At 39.0% G+C, this 19,651-nt stretch overlaps 1 protein-coding gene across 1 annotated transcript in view; it reads right to left on the reverse strand.

Annotated features, from left to right (window-relative positions):
* The window catches only part of DNAJC1 (DnaJ heat shock protein family (Hsp40) member C1), a 264,938-nt gene that overhangs the window by 125,782 nt on the left and 119,505 nt on the right, over nucleotides 1–19,651 (reverse strand). Inside the window, exon 7 of the mRNA XM_043968912.1 lies at nucleotides 3,986–4,076. Within this exon, the coding sequence (XP_043824847.1) occupies nucleotides 3,986–4,076 (91 nt within the window). The remainder of the gene's footprint in view (nucleotides 1–3,985; nucleotides 4,077–19,651) is intronic.

The following is a 19,651-nucleotide window of genomic DNA, read 5'->3' on the forward strand; positions in this document are numbered from 1 at the left end:
ATGGGAGTCTTGCAGTAATTCCTCTCCAGTATGTTCTTGGTGCTTCTCCTTAAGTGCTAAAGAGCCTTTTATCTTATATTTCTGAGTGTGTGTCTGCCTGTCCTTCTGTCTGTTAAATGACCATAGCCACAAGAGAGTAGGGATGACCAGCCATGAATCTGAAAATAAGAAACTGAAGAGAACCTCATCTTCCTGAGAGGTAGCAGTGGATGGGAATTTTTCGTTCAGAACAAGCTGGGCAACAAGAGAAACCTGTTTCATGGCTCATCAGAGAACAACTCTGAAAGTTCATGCCTGCATAATCATTTATGCGATATACATATGTCCTGAAGATCTATGGTCAAACTGCTGTGGTCGTAGCTGGAGACTGGTTCCCTTTTGCCTCTAGAATCAAACATAACATCCTCTGTGTGGCTTTGAAAGCCATTTGTGACCTGGCCCTGTTCCTATCTTCCCAGCCTCATCAAAGGTTGCTTCCCTTATCAAACTCAGTAGCTCAGACAAACTCGCCTTCTTTCTCTTTCTCAGATGCAGCACTCCATTTCTCAGCTTTGTGAATTTCTGTTGGTTGTTTCCTAGACCTGTAACATACTCCCTTCTTACCTCCTCCTGCGAGAATTACTTACATAAGTTTCAGCTCAAGCAAAACCTTCTTCCCCAAGAAGATTTTCCTGATTCTTACTCTCCTGCCCCATTTCTAGTGCTCTGTATCCCTAAAGACCTTATATTTAACTATTTTGTGTTTATTATATAATTATTCTATATATGTGCGCACACACATTTTCTGTAGATACAGGCAGCACGTCATAGTAGAGAACCATCTTTAGAGCAAGAAGACAGGGATTCAAGTCTCATCACTCATGTAGGCTGGCTGTATGACCTTGGGCAAGTCACTTGAAGTCAACAAATTCTCAGTGCTTTAGGCCAGTGGTATCAAGCTCAAATAGAAACAAAGGCCACTAAACTTTACTTAAGGATCTCTGGTAGATGCGTAGAAAACCCATATGTGAACATTATCTATCTTCTATTGTATTTTTATTTATTTTGTTAAATATTTCCCAATGATATTCTGGTAGTGTTGGAGGCAGCATCGGCCATATATCTGATACCTCTTTTCTGGGCAGCTAACTCCCTAAGACTTTAAGTTTCAGAGAAGGTGGAGTTTCCTCACCCCGGATTCTCTGTAACCATGAAATCATAGGACCAGTCCCCACAGATCAATAGATTATCTCAGGATAGGAGGCAGATACAAGGAGATGATAACTCAAAAATTAATCAAATTCAAAAACTGCTTAAGTTCCTGTTGTAAGGTACTCTGTGCTAGGAATTTGGGGAGATACAAAATTTAGGTAAGAAAAAACCCTGCCTTCGTTGAACTTAACTGTCTCCTAGTGAGATAACAGACACAGGTAATTATGACATTTTTTTTTTTTTAAATGAGGCAATTGGGGTTAAGTGACTTGCCCAGGGTCACACAGCTAGTAAGTGTTAAGTGTCTGAGGTACTCCTGACTCCAGGGCTGGTGCTCTATCCACTGCACCACCTAGCTGCCCCCAGTTATGACAATTAATACAAGATAATTGCATCAAAGGGTTGCAAAACAAAGTGCTATGTAAAGAGCAAGGGAAAAAGTTGTTACTTTCAAGGGACAGAAGAGAACCTTAATGGTTACTTAGGCTTTAAAAGGTAGGTAAGAATTCAGTAGATAAAGGTGATGGTGGAGGATATATTTCAGGCATAAGTGTGAGCAAAGGCATGGTCAAGGGGAGGAGACTAGAATGTTGGGCCAAACATTAAAAAAAATATAAAAGAAATTAGTGTTAAGTTTTATACTTGGGTTCAAATAAATTAGCCTTGCCAAGAAGGGGCAGGGAAGGCAGGTCTAAAAAGGTCTCTGAAAAACATTTGGGTGTTTCAGTGTGAAGTAGCAGCCAAAAATGCTGTTGTGATTTTAGGTTGTGTTGAGAGAACAATAGTGTCCGAAGACTAGAAAGCGGGATGGGATGCTCCAGCTGGACGGTTCTGGTCAGATCACAACTGTGGGAAAGCCTCCAGAGGAATGCAATGAGCATGGTGAAAGGTCTCAGGCGTGTGCTCTATGCAGCTCACTTTAAAGAAAGGAGGATGTTCAGTCTGTATAGGAGAAGACAGAGGAGGGGAGATGCTATAGCTGTCTTCATGTGCTTCAGTGGCAGAACTGCCTTTTGGAAAAGAGGGTAGGTTTGCCCTGCTGAGCCCCAGAGGCCCTAGCTGCAAAGGGGGAAAAGAGACTAACAATAAGAGTCTTCAAAAATGCGCTGCCATGGGAGGTAATGGATTGATCTCATCTGAGTTCTTCAGTCAAAGGTCTGATGAAGAAACTTGGCTTGGGATATTGCAGAGGTACAGGTTGGCCTGGAAGGCCTCTGTGGGATCTTCAGGGTCTGAGACTTTGTGAATCATTACGAGACGGATCAAGAGCATTCAAGGACTATCAGAAATTTTGCACCAGTAAGGGGGCAGCTAGGTGGCACAGTGGATAAAGCACCAGCCCTGCATTCAGGAAGACTTGAGTTCAAGTCCAGCCTCAGACACTTGACACTAGCTGTGTGACCCTGGGTAAGTCACTTAACCCTCATTGCCCTAAAAAAAAAAATTGGACCAGCCACCTGGATTTGAGAGATTACAAAAGCACAACCCTCTTCCAGTTAGAATATTGGGGGCATTTCAGTTACTAATGACATTCTCAATTTTTACAAACTTGGGGGAAAGTGACTTAAATTGAAAAATCCAAGGTATCCATAACCATAGAAAATGATCTAAATCACTAATATTTGAGAAATGCAAGTTAAAACAGTTCTGAGGTACCACCTCACATCCAATCTCATAGGCTAAGGTGAAAAGAAAAAAGGAAAATGACAAATGCTGGAGAGGCTGTGGGAAAACAGGCGCGCTAATGATTTGTTGGGAGAGCTGTGAATTAGTTCAACTCTTCTAGAAAGCAATCTGGAACTATGCCCCGAAAGTTATTAAACTGTGCGTACTCTCTGACCCAGAGATACTCCTACTAAGTCTATACCCCAAAAAAGATCAAAGAAAGAGGGAATGGACCCATATGCACAAAATATATTTATAGCAGCTCTTTTTATGGTAGCAACTAATTAGAAACAGAGAAGCTGCCCATCAATTAAAGAATGGTTGAACAAGTTATAATATATGGATATGACGGAATACAATGCTGCTATAAGAAATCATGAGGGGGATAATTTTAGAAACACCTGGGAGACCTGTATGAACTGATCCAGAGTGAGGTGAGTAGAACCAGGAAAACAATTGATACAATAACAACAATACTGTAAAGATAACCACCTATGAAAGACTTAGTCATTCTAATCAACACAAAGATAACCCATAATTTCAATGGACTCATGATGAACATGCTATCTACCTCTAGATAGAAAGCTCATGGATTTGGAGTACAAACTGAAACTTGTTTTCCTTCTTTTGGGGGGAGTGTGGGGGAGGGGATGGCTAATGCAGGAATTTGTTTTACACGACTATACATATTTGTAATAGTTTTTTTTCCCCTTGCCTTCTCAATAGGTAGGGGAGGATGAGACAAGGAGAGAACACAAAATAGAAGATGCAATAAAATTGAATTAAAAAAAAAGGGGGGGGGGGGCACAGCTAGGTGGCGCAGTGGATAAAGCACTGGCCCTGGATTCAGGAATATCTGAATTTAAATCCAGCCTCAGACACTTGACACTTACTAGCTGTGTGACCCTGGGCAAGTCACTTAACCCCCATTGCCCCCCCACCCCCACACAAAACAAACAAAAAAGTGACCATAATTAGGGTCAGGTAAGGCAGGATGGACATTTTGTTTCTTTGCATTTATGTGATATAAAAAAGCCAATAAAATTATGTTTTTATACTATTTAAGTGGATTGTTTTTGAGGACTTTACATGATATTGTTCACATAATAAGACATTTGTTAAAACTCACTTTGAAGTGTTTCAAGTTCAGCTCTAGCCAAGGCATCTTCTTTTTCCTTCAGTTTTGTTTCTTTATATTCCTCATAAAATTGTCTGGCATCCTTAAAAAGAAGTTTTGAAGAAATTAACAAAAACAGTTTGCTTTAGCAGTATTTTCCACTTAATTTCACTGTATATTTATTTAAAAATTCACTTGATAAGAAGTGTTTCTCATTGCTTGATATTTCATATTTCATGGGGAACAAAAGAAATTGATATTTTTCTTCAAGGTTTGATTTTTTAGGGAGTTGATGAGATACTGAAATTGAATGAATATTATGTTGAATAAATTTTCTTCTCTCCCTGACAAAGAAAAGAGGTATCCTTCCTCTTAGTTCTTTCTTTTATGTGATTTTTTAATTAGTGTGAAAGATGACCACTACTGCAATTACAAAGACCAGAAAAGAAGCACTTGTTGAACTAAATTATTTGCCAATTTCATTATAATGACACTAACAAAACAACACCATTGACCTTCATTTTTGATATCAAAGTATTATCACCTTGGTTATGCATTTTGTGGTAGATTTTGACCTGATTAAAATCAACTCTTACATGCAAATTTTTTAGCTTTTTCAATTGTCACAACCAGCTCAGATATAGTTGTCAAGCACTTAAAAGTGGATTCTACATTTATTTAACATCCATAAGCCAGAATAAACGATATGAGAAGAGCTACAATGACAAATATGATATAATCTCTCCTCTTAAAGATTTTGCCACCTACCGTTCTTGTTGTTGATCAGTCATTTTTAGTCAGTCTGACTCTTCATGACCTGTTTGGGGTTTTCTTGCAAAGAATACTGGAGTGTTTTTCCATTTCTTTCTCCAGCTCATTTTATAGATGAGGAAACTGAGGCAAACAGGGTTAAGTGACTTGCTTAGGGTCATATAGCTAGTAAATGTTTGAGGCCAGATTTGAACTTGGGAAGATTAATTTCCCTGACTCTAGGCCCAACACTTTATCCACTGTGCCACCTTGTTGCCCTAACAACAATTTGAATAAAATTTTGCCATTTTTTAAGGGGTATAAAATATGATGCAAAATAGAATATGATAAACTTATAAGAAATATTAATATGGTGTGGTAAACACCATCATACGGGAAATAACTTCTTGTAACATGGATCAGCTAGGACTTCATGAAAGAAGTGAAACTTGAGTCAGACCTTGAAATAAAGGATTTTGACAGGTAGGGAAAGGAGAGAACATTTCAAGCAGAGAATGATGTAAGGATGTCAGAAATTGAGAAATATTGTTAGAGACAAAGAAAAAACAGATATGTATACAGAGGACAGGAGTGTACTAGGACTGTAGCACAATCTATACATAAGGGAGGTGCAATGAGGTGAGATCAAAAAGGTTGATTAGATCTATATTGGGCAGGACTTTTGCCAGACTAGGGAGTCTGAACATTTTCAATCACTGTCTCACATCAATACAGAAATGCAAATTAGATAAAAATGAGGGAAAGGTTATAATTCCCAAACAATTAAAAAATGGGTCCAGTTTGTAATTGCTCTATTTGTTAAAAAATAATCCAATTATGCAAACTACTTAATTAAAATATACAACTTACTTAGAGAAAAGAAATATTTTAAAATTTATTCTCATTTGAATGGTTAAAATAAAAAATCCTAATGTATTTATAGTATTTGACACTAAATAAAAAAGAAAACAAGCAGACAAAAAGCATTTCTTCTCTAAACATTCACAGAAGAGGGAGCAATACTTTAAAATTATTTTTTAGAGGTAGCATTCTTAATTTTCACACTATTTAAAACATTCATTTAAAAAAAATTTGAATTCCAAAGAAGGCTACATTAGTTTGTTTTTTGGGGGAGGGGGATACAAAACCTTTTTTGATGTCATATAATCGTAATTATCCATTTTACTTCCTGTGATCTTCTCTTCCTCTTGTTCAATCATTAACTCTTCCCTTACATGAAAATTTCCCATGCTTCTATAATTTACTTATGATATTACCCTTTATATCATTTACCCATTTTTACCTTATTTTGGAATACAGTACTGGTCTATGACTAATTTCTGCCATTCTGCCTTCCAGTTTTCCTGGAAATTTTTGTTAAATGGAGAGTTCTTGCCCTCAAAGCTTGAATCTTTGGGTTTATCAAGCAATAGATTATCATGGTCATTTACTACTGTGTATCAAATACCTGATGTATTCCACTGATCCACCACTCTATTTCTTAGCCCATACCAGATTGGTTTGATGATTACGATTTTGCAATAATTTACAATTTGGTACTGGTAGAATATCTTCCTTTTGTTTTTCTCTTTTATTCCCTTGATATTCTTGACCTTTTTTTTCTTGCAGATGAATCTTATTAATTTTTTTAGATCTACAAAATAATTCATTGGTAGATTGGCATGGCACTGAATAAGCAAATTAATTTAATAGCATTGTCATTTTTATTATATTGGCTCAGCCTGCCCATGAGCAATTAATATTTCTCCATTTATTGAGATCTGACTTTATTTGTGTGAAAAGTGTTTTAAAATTGTGTTCATATAGTCCCTGGGTTTGTCTTCGCAGATAATGTCTGCAGTTATTTTAAATGGAGTTTCTCTTTTTATCTTTTCTTGCTGTGTGTTTTGATAATATATAGAAATGCTGATGATTTATGTGAGTTTATTTTGTATCCTATAACTTGCTAAAGTTGTTGTTTCAAAAAGTTTTTAGTTGATTATCTAGGATTCTCTAAGCATACCATCATATCATCTACAAAAAAAGTGGTATTTTGTTTCCTCATTGCCTATTCTAATCCCTCCAATTTCTTTTTCTTGTTTTATTGCTATAGCTAGAATTCTAACACAATATTGAGTAGTTGTGAATAATTGTGAATTCTTACTTCATACCTGAACTTATTGGAAAGGCTTCTAGCTTATCCCCATTACAGATAATGCTTGCTGTTGGTTTTATATAGATACTATTCATCATTTAAAGGAAAGCTCCATTAATTCCTATGCTTTCTAGTGTTGTTGTTTTAAATAGGAATGAGTGTTGTGTTTTGTCAAAAGCCTTTTCTGTATCTATTGAGATAACCATATGATTTTTGTTGGTTTTGATATTGATATGGTTAATTATGCTCACAGTTTTCCTAATATTGAATCAGCCCTGAATTCCTGGTATAAATCCCACCTGATTTTTTGTGATATATTGCTATAATCTCCTTGCTAGTGTTGTATTTAAAATTTTTGCATTAATATTTATTAGGTAAATTGCCTATAGTTTTCTTCCTTTGCTTTTGTTCTCCCCGGTTTAGGTATCAAAATCATATTTGTGTCATAAAAGGAATTTGGTAGATTCCTTCTTTACCTATTAAAATAGTTTTTGTAGCATTGGTATTAATTGCTTCTTAAACGTTTGGTAGAACTTGTCTGTAAATCCATGTGGTCCTGGGGATTTTTTTCTTAGGAAGCTCATTGATGATGGCTTGTTCAATTTCTTTTTCTAAGATAGTGTTATTTAAGTATTCTATTTCCTCTTCTGTTAATCTGGGCAATTTATATTTTCGTAAATATTCATCCATTTCACTTAGATTGTCAGTTTTACTGGCATATAATTGGGCAAAATAGCTCTTAATAATTGCTTTAATTTCGTCTTCATTGGTGGTGCAGTCACCCTTTTTATTTTTTGATACTGGTAATTTGGTTTTCTTTTTTTAAATCAAATTAACCAATGGTTATGCATTTTGTTTTCCCCTAAGAAAATTAGCTCCTAGTTTTACTTATTAGTTCAATTTTCTGGTTTTGTTTTAACCATACTTTTTAACAATAAGATAGAAAACAGTGATTGACTCATACAGAAGTATTCTCCAGAATGGGTGCCTTTTATCTAGAATGCCATTTACAGGCAAGGGAGAGAGTTTTTGTAAATGGGTATACATCTAGGAAAATAGACAAACAGCCAGCAAGCATTCTGCTTTATTAATTTTTTTTTAACTAGACATGTAAATTAATTGGTGCAGGGAATTCCCTCCATCAATGCAGATCAACAATTTGTCAGTTGCTTTTGGTGTTAATCAATTGAAGAGATTAAGTGACTTGCCCAGGGTCACACAGCTAGTATGGGGCAGAGACAAGCCTTAAATCCTTCCTGACCTGGAGGCTAGCCCTCTATTCACTATACCATAGGGTTTATGGCAAAATTACTTATGTCCTTGTTTATGTAACCAGAACACATCTGATTATGAAGCTACTAGAGTCAAGTGAATGTTCACTGGTGGAAGATATTTTCCCTACATTTCTAGGGAAGGGTCTAATCTAAGATCAAAATGCTTATCCATAGTCTCTTTTCAATTAGGGAACCCCTAATAGAGTAAATTAATTTATCATATTCAATTCATAGAACAGATTTCAATGGAGGAGGCTTAAAGAAAACACAAAGAAGCTGACCCATTGGAAGGGTGATGGTGGTGATAAAAGCCAGGAAACAGGCAGAGAATGAATGGCTGGGGGAGCTTAAGACCAAATTTGCCTCTCATAATTCTGCCTGAGGAATAGATTCTCTGACTCCAGATTCTTAGGCTGGGGGTGGTTTCATTCTTCACCTCCTTGTAGAATGTGCCACTTCTTTGTGAATGGCATTATTTATGTCTGCTCTATTTGCATTTCCACTGTGAAAGAAGCCTACTCAAGAACTGCAGCATTTCTTTCACTTTTCCCAAAGTTTGAGATCTGAAGCTCATCATCCGACACACATTTATTATATTTTTACTATTTGCCAAGTGCTGTCTTCAACATTGGAGGAGTTGAGCAAGATCTGATTCTTGCCCTTGCAGAGGTAAAGGGGGCTACAATACACACACACACACACACACACACACACACACTTAATCATGGTAAGTGCTCCAGAGAAGTTCGAAACAAATTATATATAAAGATAAAGAAGACCATTACTTGAGGCTGAAATATCAAGAGGAAGGTAGTATTTGAGTTGGATCTTAGAGTAGTGGTAGGGATTCAACAGGAGAAGATGGGGAAGGAAGACATTTCAGGTGTAAGAAATGATCCTGATAGTTATCTAGATGGGGCTTCTTAAAATTTTTCCACTTGTGACCCCTTTTTGCCCAAGAAATTTTTATGCAATCCTGGGTATATAGGTATATAAAATAGGGATATAAATCAAACATTTACCGCCAAATTTTTCTTGGCCCTCACATTCAGTTACGTGACTTAAGAAGCTTTTTTTTTTTTTTTAAAGAAGCTTTGCTTCTAAGCAATTGTCTAAGCAATTGAAGATGAGAGTCTGGAACTCAGAAGAGAGGATGGAGTTAAAGACCTGCATTTGGGAATTAAGTTAGTACTTAATAAATGTTTGCAGAATTGTATTATCTGTATAAAAGTAGTTCATGAAGACACAAAGAGTGTATGATATTCCTATGGAAAAACGTACACAGTAAAGACAGTTGAAAACAGAAATGAGGGGAACCCCCACAATAAGGAAGGAGTTGAGAAGAGAAAGATGTGTACACAAGGAGGCTCTGAACCGGCCTCCCTGCTAGGGGGGTAAGGCTTTGAGTCTTCACTAGAAATCCCAGTCATGAATGGCCCTGGAAGGTGCTATGGCTATCATGATCTGTGAGACCTCTTGAAAAGAGCAAGGAGGGCATTCAGATGGTGGGGGAGGCAGCATGCATGGAGCTAGCAGGAAAGAGGTTGGTTAAAAAGAAACAGCAGTTGCAGTGTAATGGTGGGTTTGGGGCCTGGGGAATTATGAAGGTCAATGTATCTGGGGTCTGCCTTGCTTCTTCCACTGTTTATTGCATGAACCCTATGGTATGGTAGTATGATGGTAGTATTTCTCTGTGAGAGGCTGATGGAACCCTTTCTCATCTGTTTTATTCTTACCAGCAAACAGTGGATATCTTAATCCCAAGTGTTGTCTGTTCAAGTTCATTATAACTTTTAATTTAATTTATATGTTAAAAGTGTTTTCCTTTATATAAAACCCATGATCAATCATGACTGATATGTATAGATGTCTGTAAGGCATTCCATACTGGGAAAGGGGAGATGTTGTAGATGAGCTAGAAATGCATAGAATTTAAAACAGGACAGATTTAAATTTCTGCTTGAATGTTTGGATTTTTCTTATATGGAGCTGTTACGATTTTATTTAATAACTTTTTTCGACTTATTTAAACTCCTTAACCTAAGAGAAAAAGTAATCCACGTGGATGAGTGGCTAATTTGCCCCAGGCTATATAAGCCCCTTCTCTCCTCTGACACTGCTACAACTTTAGGTCAGACTTCACCACCTCACAAGTGGACTATTGCAATAGCAATAGCATCCAGTCTTTCTGAATTCCAATCCATTCTTCATTCAGCCCTGAAAGTGATTTCAGCTACTAAAGTACAGTCCACGTCTGCCTTTGTCACCCTCCTGCTAAATGAACTCATTGGCTTCCTATCACCTCCATGATCAACTATAAAATCCTCTAACTGTAGGGACGACACCTAGTCCTACTTCTACGTTTCCAGTCTTCTTACACCTTCCCCTTTGACTCATATTCTTTGATCCAGTGACATTGGCCTACCCACTGTTCCACCAAGACACTCCATCTCTTCTTCCCTCCAGGCATTTTCCTCAGCTGCTGCCTTCCATCACTGGAAAGGTCTCCCTTCTCCTCCTTCACCTCCTGGCTTTTCTGGCTTCCTTCAACTCCAAAGTAAAGTCCCATCTTCTACAGGAAGTTTTCCCCAACTCCTTTTAATTCTAGTGCCTTCTCTCCTTTCATTATTTCTTACTTATCATTTACATGGGGCAACTGGGTAGCACACCTGGAGTCAGGAAGACCTGGGTTCAAATCTTACTAACTATGTGACCCTGAGTGAGTGACTTCACCCTGTTTGCTTCCATTTTCTCATCTGTAAAATGAGCAGGGGATGAAAATGACAAACCACTCTGGTATCTTTGCCAAGAAAACCCCAAATGAGGGCACAAAGAATTGGATATGACTAAAAGGGCTAAACAACAATATAGCTTGTACATGTTTGTTTGTTTGTTGTCTTTCCTATTAGATGCTAAGCTCCCTGGGAGCAGACACTGTCTTTTAACTCTTTTGATGTCCCTAGCACTTAGCACAGTGCCTGACACATAACATGTACTTAATAAATGCTTAATGAAGGACAGACTGGCTAGAAAGGAGCTCGCTGTTATAGTCAGGTACGGTTGATTGGAGAGTGGGAAGGTTAGGCAAGACTCCAACCTCTTCCTCAAAAGGGGAAAGGACAGGGTAAAAGTGGAGCCCAAAAGGAAAGTTTTCTCCCCTTCCCCCTTCCCCCAGTTGGAGGAGAAAGGTGCCCAAGGGCAACAAGAAATATCATTTAATGAAAACATGGTTGTCTAACCTTACACAACTGAGGCTAGCATAAGCAAAAAGACCATTATGAAGTTAACTATAGTTTATGTACCAACATCTATTATAGAGGATAAGGGAAATAAACAAATTTTTTGACCATGATAAAGTCCTCCAAACCAAGTCAACTTTGATGTTCACTGACTGCAATGCAAAGGTGGGCATGAGGAAAGATGGCTAAAAATACATTAAATTAAATTTAAAAATACATTAAGAAATAAAAGAATGGGGCAGCTAGGTGGCGCAGTGGATAGAGCATCGGCCCTGGATTCAGGAGGACCTGAGTTCAAATCTGGCCTCAGACACTTAACACTTACTAGCTGTGTGACCCTGGGCAAGTCACTTAACCCCAATTGCCTCACCAAAAAAAAAAAAAAAGAAAAAGAAAAAGAAAAAGAAAAAAAAAGAAATTGGAACATGGGAAATGACAGTAATTTTCAGAATCTAACTATAATAAGACCACTGACTAATTAGAATAAAGGTCAAAACGAACCTCAAATTAGAAGAAAATATAAAGATTAGAAGACATTTTGTGTAAGTACAAATGTTCTTGACTGATGAATTTAAAGAAGCAGTTAACTCTGAAAAGTAGAAAATGGATAAAAGTGAAGACATTACTAATCACCACCATTTCTTAGGGAAGCTTAAGTGACGAAAAAGAAGACTCAAAATGAGAAGGACAAGGCCCAGAAACTGCTTCAGCAAACAAACATTTGAATCTGGAGTCAGTAAACAAATGAATCAAAGGCCTAAGAAACCAAGGTCAGCATAGTTTTGATTTCAAGGTTATTTGCAAGATTATTATGGAGGATGACCAAAGAGTATAAGCCAGTCCTCTCACAACAGGACAAAAGTATCAGAAAGGAAAATAGGCCTGGAGAAAGTTTGGCATGAGAATCAAAGCCCCTAAGTGTGGAGACAGCACTGAGCTTGGATCTTCCTTACTCCAGAGCTGGCTCTCTAGTCACTTACCCATTCATAGTACTATTCACTATTGTTTCAGGTGCATTACCCCTTCATGTTTGTTTTCCACTGCTCTTCATCTTTTTGCGGCCTCTGACTCTGCAATTCCTTCCCTCCAAAGACACTGATTCTCCTGCAGCTCAGGGACTTAGTCTATGCAGCACCAATTCAGTTCTTCCACCTTTGCTCCTCCCAATTCTTTTAGATTCCCCTAAATTATTAGCGTCTTGTGCCTTTTTTAATCCACTGAGAATTTCATTACTCATCTTTTGAAAATTTTACTTACTTTCTTGTGCGTCTTTTGTAGGATTGTAAAGATGCTACCAGACAAGGTAAAATAAAAATTCAGTAATTTTTCCTGGTTCTCCTATTATCTGTCCAGTCTTTCGTAGTCCGGTTTGCTGGGTCAGCAACTATCTCCAATCCACTAAGAGCAGGTATTACCTCAAGATCTGTCCTGGGTGTTCTTGTCTTTTCTATTGGTGATCTCATTAAGTCCACTGATTTCAGTTATCACCAGTATGCAGATTATTCATATTTATATATGTACATGCATATGTGTGTATGTGTGTATATATCTATATCACTCTGATTTATTTCTAGAACTCCTCCAGTCCCGTATTGTCAACTAAATCACAGAATCTCAAAATATGAAGGATATAACATATGTATGTATATATATACACACATGCACACACCCTCTACAACATACCCACCAAGTGGTTCGTTTTGTATTTGTTTGAAGATAACCAGTGTTAGAGAACCCACTACCTAGTAAATCAGCCTACTGAACCATTGTACTGCTCTAATTGTTAGCTCTATTTGTTTCCTTATATCAAGACTTAAATTTTCCTCTTTGCAAATTCCTTATATAGCTTCTATTTTTTTTTCCCCTGTGGGGCCAAGAAGACAGTTAAAGACAGTTTTCATATTCTTTCCTAAACCTTTTCTTCTCCAGGCTAAATATTCTCACTTCCTATAATTAATTGATCCTTATATGGCATGATTTCATTGCAATTCACCATCCTCTAGATTCTCTCCTGTGTGTCACTATCTCTACTGAAATGTGGTACCCCGGACTGAGGAAGATACTCCAGATATGATCTGATCAGCCCCATTATACCACCATGCCATTGCATTTAGCAGTTAAGAGATCATTAGTAACCATGGAGAGAGCCATTTCAGTACAGTGCAGCAGGTCTTTTAACCTCAAGTCCTGGATATTATGCCTCTCTTAATGGAGCCTAAGAATGCATTAGTTTTTGGCTACTACATCACACTGTTGACTCATATTGAGCAGGCAGCTCACTAAAACCCTTAGATAAGATGAATTGCTGTCTAGCCATGTCTTCTAGGTACTATGCTGGTGAAGGCTGATCTTTTGAACCCAAGTAAAATACTATATATATATCCCTATTAAATTTCATCTTATTTGATTTAGTGCACACACACATACACAGTTCTAGTTTGTCAGGATCATTTTGGAATCTGACTGTATTATCCTTCCCAGCTTTGTGTCAACTGGCAAATCTGATAAACACGACATCTATGTATTTACCCAAGTCACTGATAACAATGATCAGAAGCCCAGGACCAATCACAAACTCTGAGGGCACTCTACTGAAGAGACCTTCTTCCAAGCTGACATCAAACCATTATTAACCACTCTGGGGGTCTGCTGGATCAACTAGTTATGAATCCACCTAATGATCTATATAGTTATAAAGCTAAAACTTCAGTGGCTTCTGGGAGAAAATCAAATTCCTTCACCCAGAGGTATGGGCTTCGTAGGTATTCCTGGCACTCCCAGTGAGACCCAAGGCTGCTGTGAGGGCTCCTTGCCCTTTCTTACCTCACAGTAAATTAGGAAGAAACAAGGCGTGGTGTGATCACCCTGTGATGTAATCACATTTAAGTGTGACACCCTATCAAGGCTATTTTTCCCCTCTAATGATCAGTTTTCCAGTAGGTTAAGTCTTTACCTGTTTAATTTCCTTCTACTTGGGGAGAAGTCCCGGTTTGTCAATCTGATGTATCTGAGCTTATTTATCTTGTTGTGAAAAATACAATTCACATTTCATTATTTCCATCCCAAGCAACTCAGATCCATCTGCTTTGTGATATGAACTGCCATGTTTTACTTCAAATGTTTTAATATAAAGTAAATAAGCATCTATAGAAGAATATGTCCATATACAAGTAGCAGGTTATGTATAGTTTAAACAGTATATATGTACACACATATTTATAAACATATGTATATCTATATATATGTGAGTGCGCAGCATGTGCGTGCGCGTGTGCACGCACGCACGCACGCGCACACACACACACACACACACACCCCTTTAGCAAGGTATAGTAGTAAATAGAGAGCCAGTGCTGAAGTCAGGAAGACTCAAATTCCTCTCGTCTAATACACGCTGGCTATGTAATTCAGGGCAAGTCACTTAACCTCTCAGCTCCAGGCAACTTGCTAAGCCTGTAACTTGTGGAGGAGATGCTGACTGACAGTGGTAGAGAGAGTTTCCTCACTTGGGAACTCCCTAAATTAATAAAGTCACAGATCTATTTCCTGTTTTTATTCAATTTTAAATGATAGTACTAACACCAACACTGCCCTGCCTATTTATGCCCCTCTGAACCTAATTTTGTCCTCACTTTGTATTTTTAAATGTTTCACTAATGCTCTTTTCATCCTTTTTTTTGACATCACCATCACAACGGTGCTTCTTAACTCTCCTTGGCAAAAATTAGAAGTCTTCCCTTATAATAAATAAGTATAGTAGAACAGAACAAATTCCACATTGACCAGGTCTAAAAATGAATGTCTCATTTTTTCACGTTTAGTCCATTATCTCTTTGCCAAGAGATGGGAAGCATGCTCCATCAGCAGTTTTCTGGAATAATGACTGATAACTGCAATGATCAGAATTCCTAATTCTTTCAGAGTTGTTTTCCTTTATATTATTATAGTCATTGTAAAAATTCTTCTCCTGGTTCTGTTCACCTCCCTCTTCATTAATTCATTCAAGTTTTCCACGGTTTTGCCAAATCTATCCCTTGCATCATTTCTTACAGCACAATATCCCATTACATTTATATACCGGAATTTTTCAGCTAATCCCCAATTCATGTTCATTGTTTCAGTTCATTTTTAAAAGAGAATTTGTAAATATAAATATTCTTTGTACACATCTTTGATTTCTGTTGGGCATATGCCTCATATTGGTCAGACCGTGTTCTTTTAAAGACATCCTTGCCCCTTTTCAATTTTTTTTTTTTTAGTGAGGCAATTGGGGTTAAGTGACTTGCCCAGGGTCACACAGCTAGTTAAGTGTTAAGCGTCTGAGGCCGGATTTGAACGCAGGTACTCCTGACTCCAGGGCCGGTGCTCTATCCACTGTGCAATCTAGCTGCCCCTGCCCCTTTTCAATTAAAATGGCTTAAAGATACTATACTGTATTTCTTGAGTGATTTAACAGATATTTCAAGGGTAATTTTGTCTATAGTTAATTTTTACCTTATGCACTGAATTTAGACCCTAACCCCTTTATAAAGTATCACTCTACTGTGTCATCAATTCCCTCTTCCCCTACAGTAGAACATAAGCTTCCTGAGAGCAGGAAATTTATTGTTTTTGTTGTTTTATCCTCAATTCGTCCCATTGCATGTGTCATATGGAGAAACAGACTGCAAACTTCCTGAGGACAGGAAATATCACCTTCATCTTTGTATCCTCAGTGTCTGGCTCAGTGCCCTGCACATAAGCACTTAATAAATCTCTGTTGTACAGAATTGAACTTCAATTGCTGAAATGACCTTTTCTCAGTGTTCATTCACCTTAATCAATTTTTCTTTCCCTCCCTCCCTTCCTCCCTTTCTTCCTTCTCTCTTTCTTTCTTTTGCAGGGCAATGAAGGTTAAGTGACTTGCCTGGGGTCACATAGTAAATGTCAAGTGTCTGAGGCCAGATTTGAACTCAGGTCCTCTTGAATCCAGGGCCAGTGCTTTATCCACTGCACCACCTAGCTGCCTCTCTCCTGAATCTTTCTTCAGCTGAATTTCAATACAGCTGAAGACCAGATATGTGCAGGCTGTGACACATGCGTGGGAAAGGGGCTGAACCTCTCAATGCCCCAGGAGACTGTAAGATTACAAGCTGCAGATGGACATCGGTAGAGAAAATGTCTTTGCTAAGAGTTTCTACACCAATAAAATCACAGATCCTGACCAACTCTCCAACCCCCACCCCCAAACAAAACACAAAACAGTAGCAAGGGTCAATAAGTGGAAATTGCAAGGAGATAGATGAAGGCTTTAGGAAAGGAAAAACTTCTTCCCAAAGAAGCCCAACACACAGTGCAATGGGCTGCCTTTGGATCCGGTGGAGGTGTTCAAACAGTAGCTGGCTGACCACTTGTTGGGAATGCCACAGAAGGGATTCTTACTTATATACAGGCTGGCCCAGCTGCCTTCTGCAACTCTGACCTTCACCTGCATATTCTAAAAGCTATGCCAACAGATCGTACCCAAAATGGAACCCCTCACCTTTCCTCTATCCCCTTCCCTGATCTAAACTTTTGTTTCTTTTAGTAGCTTCCATTCTCCCCATCACCCAAGTGTGAAAGCTCAGAGTGACCTTTGACTCTTCCTTCTTGAATAACTTTTATTCATTTTTGGAACTGACCCTCTCCCAAACACACATACGCAGCTGTATGTATGCATAGTACAGAGATATTTTGAGAGCTTACTACTGACCAATTTCTCCATCAGTAAATGTGTTGGTCTAGGTCAAATAGGAGTTCCTTCAGATTTAAAAAAATGATCTCCAGCAAGATACAGTTGCTTCATAGCAACCAGAACTTCTAATCTATTTATGGTCAAGGAAGGACTAGGTATATATATCCCTTAAGTCAGAACCTTCACAGCCCAGACCTGGTCCTTTGAAGAGCCAGAGGTAGACTGCCATTGCTGTTGCTCAGCCTATCCTCCAAGCTAAGGGATCTTCATGGTAGATAACAATTCCCTACCATTCCCAAGCCCGGCTTTCTGGAGACCACTTAAAAGTTATTGACTCAGTCAGCAGATTTTAGCATGGCAGCTCTCTGCTGCCCCCAGCTGGTACCCAGTCACAATAGCCCTTCCACCACTCATTGTCTACCACAGGCCTCATCCTCTGAGGATTTCTGAACGATAATACCCCTGTGTTGTCTACCGTTCCCCAGGACTCATTTCTACCTTCCTACATCATTTCAATGCCTGGCTTGCATTCTGCTTTTCTACTCCCTCACCTTCCTCAGCACCTGTATTGATGGTCGCACAGAGAGGCAGTCTGGTGGGGTTGGACTAGAATACTGAGTCTTAGCGCCTCAGGAGAGCAGTAAAGACAATCCTGTCTCAGATCTTCACTGAAGGTGTGATCATGAATGAGTGGCTTGATGTCTCATAGCTGAGCCTTGCTCTCCTCACTTGTTTTTTTGTTGTTTTTTTTTAGTGAGGCAATCGGGGTTAAGTGACTCGCCCAGGGTCACCCAGCTAGTAAGTGTTAAGTGTCTGAGGCTGGATTTGAACTCAGGTCCTCCTGACTCCAGGGCCGTTGCTCTATCCACTGCGCCACCTAGCTGCCCCCGCTCTCCTCACTTGTAAAGTGGGAGTCTCTGTACCACCTACTTGACTGTGTTGCTGTGAGGAGAGCACTCAGCAAACATTAAAGGGCCACATAAATATGTTAGAATTACATATCTTCCTTGATCTCATATTTTTTGGCTCTTTTTTGAAGATGAGGACCTCTGAATTTACAGCAACCATATGCCTGCTCACACCTCCTTTCAAATCACTGCCTCACCTGCCATCTTGTCTACTCTCTCATCCCCACCCAGCAACTTCCTTTCTGACATTACCATGAATTTCAACCAATTACAGACAGTTCTTGCTTTATGTGAGTGGACCATTCTGCAGATCTCTATGTAAAATGATTTTTATTTAATGTGAATTTGCCCATGGACGTGGTGAAGGGAGGAAGGGATGGAGGCAAGTAGAAAGGGGGCTTCACACCTGTGAATGGAAGGGGCTGGCATGCTGCTCAAGGACACACGGGGGGGGGGGGGGAGCTAGGTGGTGCAGTGGATAAAGCATGAGCCCTGGATTCAGGAGGACCTGAGTTCAAATCTGGCCTGAGACCCTTGACACTTACTAGCTGTGTGACCCTGGACAAGTCACTTAACTCCCATTGCCCCACCCCCAAAAAAGGACATGCAGGGGCTGAGGACAGATGTGGTTCCCAAGCACTGAGGGAAGAAATATAGACATGTCGAAGCTGGACATGTAGGCAGGTGGATGGAGTGAGGCAAAAGTCTCCTCTCTCTTGGAGCCAGAGGTCTCAAGCCAAGCCCACATGGTTTAGTCTCTCGTTACCGTCTTTCTTCTGCTTTCACTTGTTTTTAGCCTTTTTTGAGTGGAGGGGCAGGAGCTGAGAGCACAGTACAGCACAGTAAAGTTAAAGGCTGTCTTTCAGAATTCTTTATGTAAAGTCAAATTTGCATAATGCAAATTTATACAAGGGGAGAATTGTTTGGAATTGTTTTCATTAGCTGCTGGTTTCACTGGACCCTCTTTCTACCCTAGACTCTATGGCCAATTATTCCAGTGACATTTCTAGAATTCTGGACTTTCTCCTAAAGCTTTCTGCTCCCTTCGACACCTGTGGCATAAGGAGAACACTGCTGGAGGGGCACTAAATTGGTGCCAACATGATATATTGCAGATTGATGCTGCCTAAGTTACACCGGAGTCTTGGAGAGCTTTATTAATCCTTGTGTTACTCTCTCCTTGGCCCTGCACACTTTTCATAGTGATAAGCAGGTATGATGCCAGCTGAAGCTTCTCTTCTCTCTCCAAACTTCAACCATAGCTTTCTTCTAATGTTTGCTCCTTACTTTGTCTGGGAGTTGGAGCCACTTTCCATACTCCCATCTTTACTTCAACACAGATCTTTCCTTACATCTCTTTTCATCCCCTCCCCGCCCCAGAATTGGAGGAAGTCATTTCTCTCCCTCCTACCGTTAGCCCTTCCATGCAATACTCAGGATCCCATCCCTTCATACTCTCTCCTTCTAGGATCATCTTTTTTATGTGTTTCTCTCCTTCTGACTTCAAATATTCTCTGGCTTTTTTATCTTGTAAACAAACAAACAAAACAAAACCCCTTAACCTTCCACCTTTTCTAATTATTATCCCATCTGTCTTCTTCCTTTCATTTAAATATGTGGTCTGAACTTTGCTGCTTCC

Source organism: Dromiciops gliroides, chromosome 5 (assembly GCF_019393635.1).
Source record: "Dromiciops gliroides isolate mDroGli1 chromosome 5, mDroGli1.pri, whole genome shotgun sequence".
Taxonomy (NCBI): domain Eukaryota; kingdom Metazoa; phylum Chordata; class Mammalia; order Microbiotheria; family Microbiotheriidae; genus Dromiciops; species Dromiciops gliroides.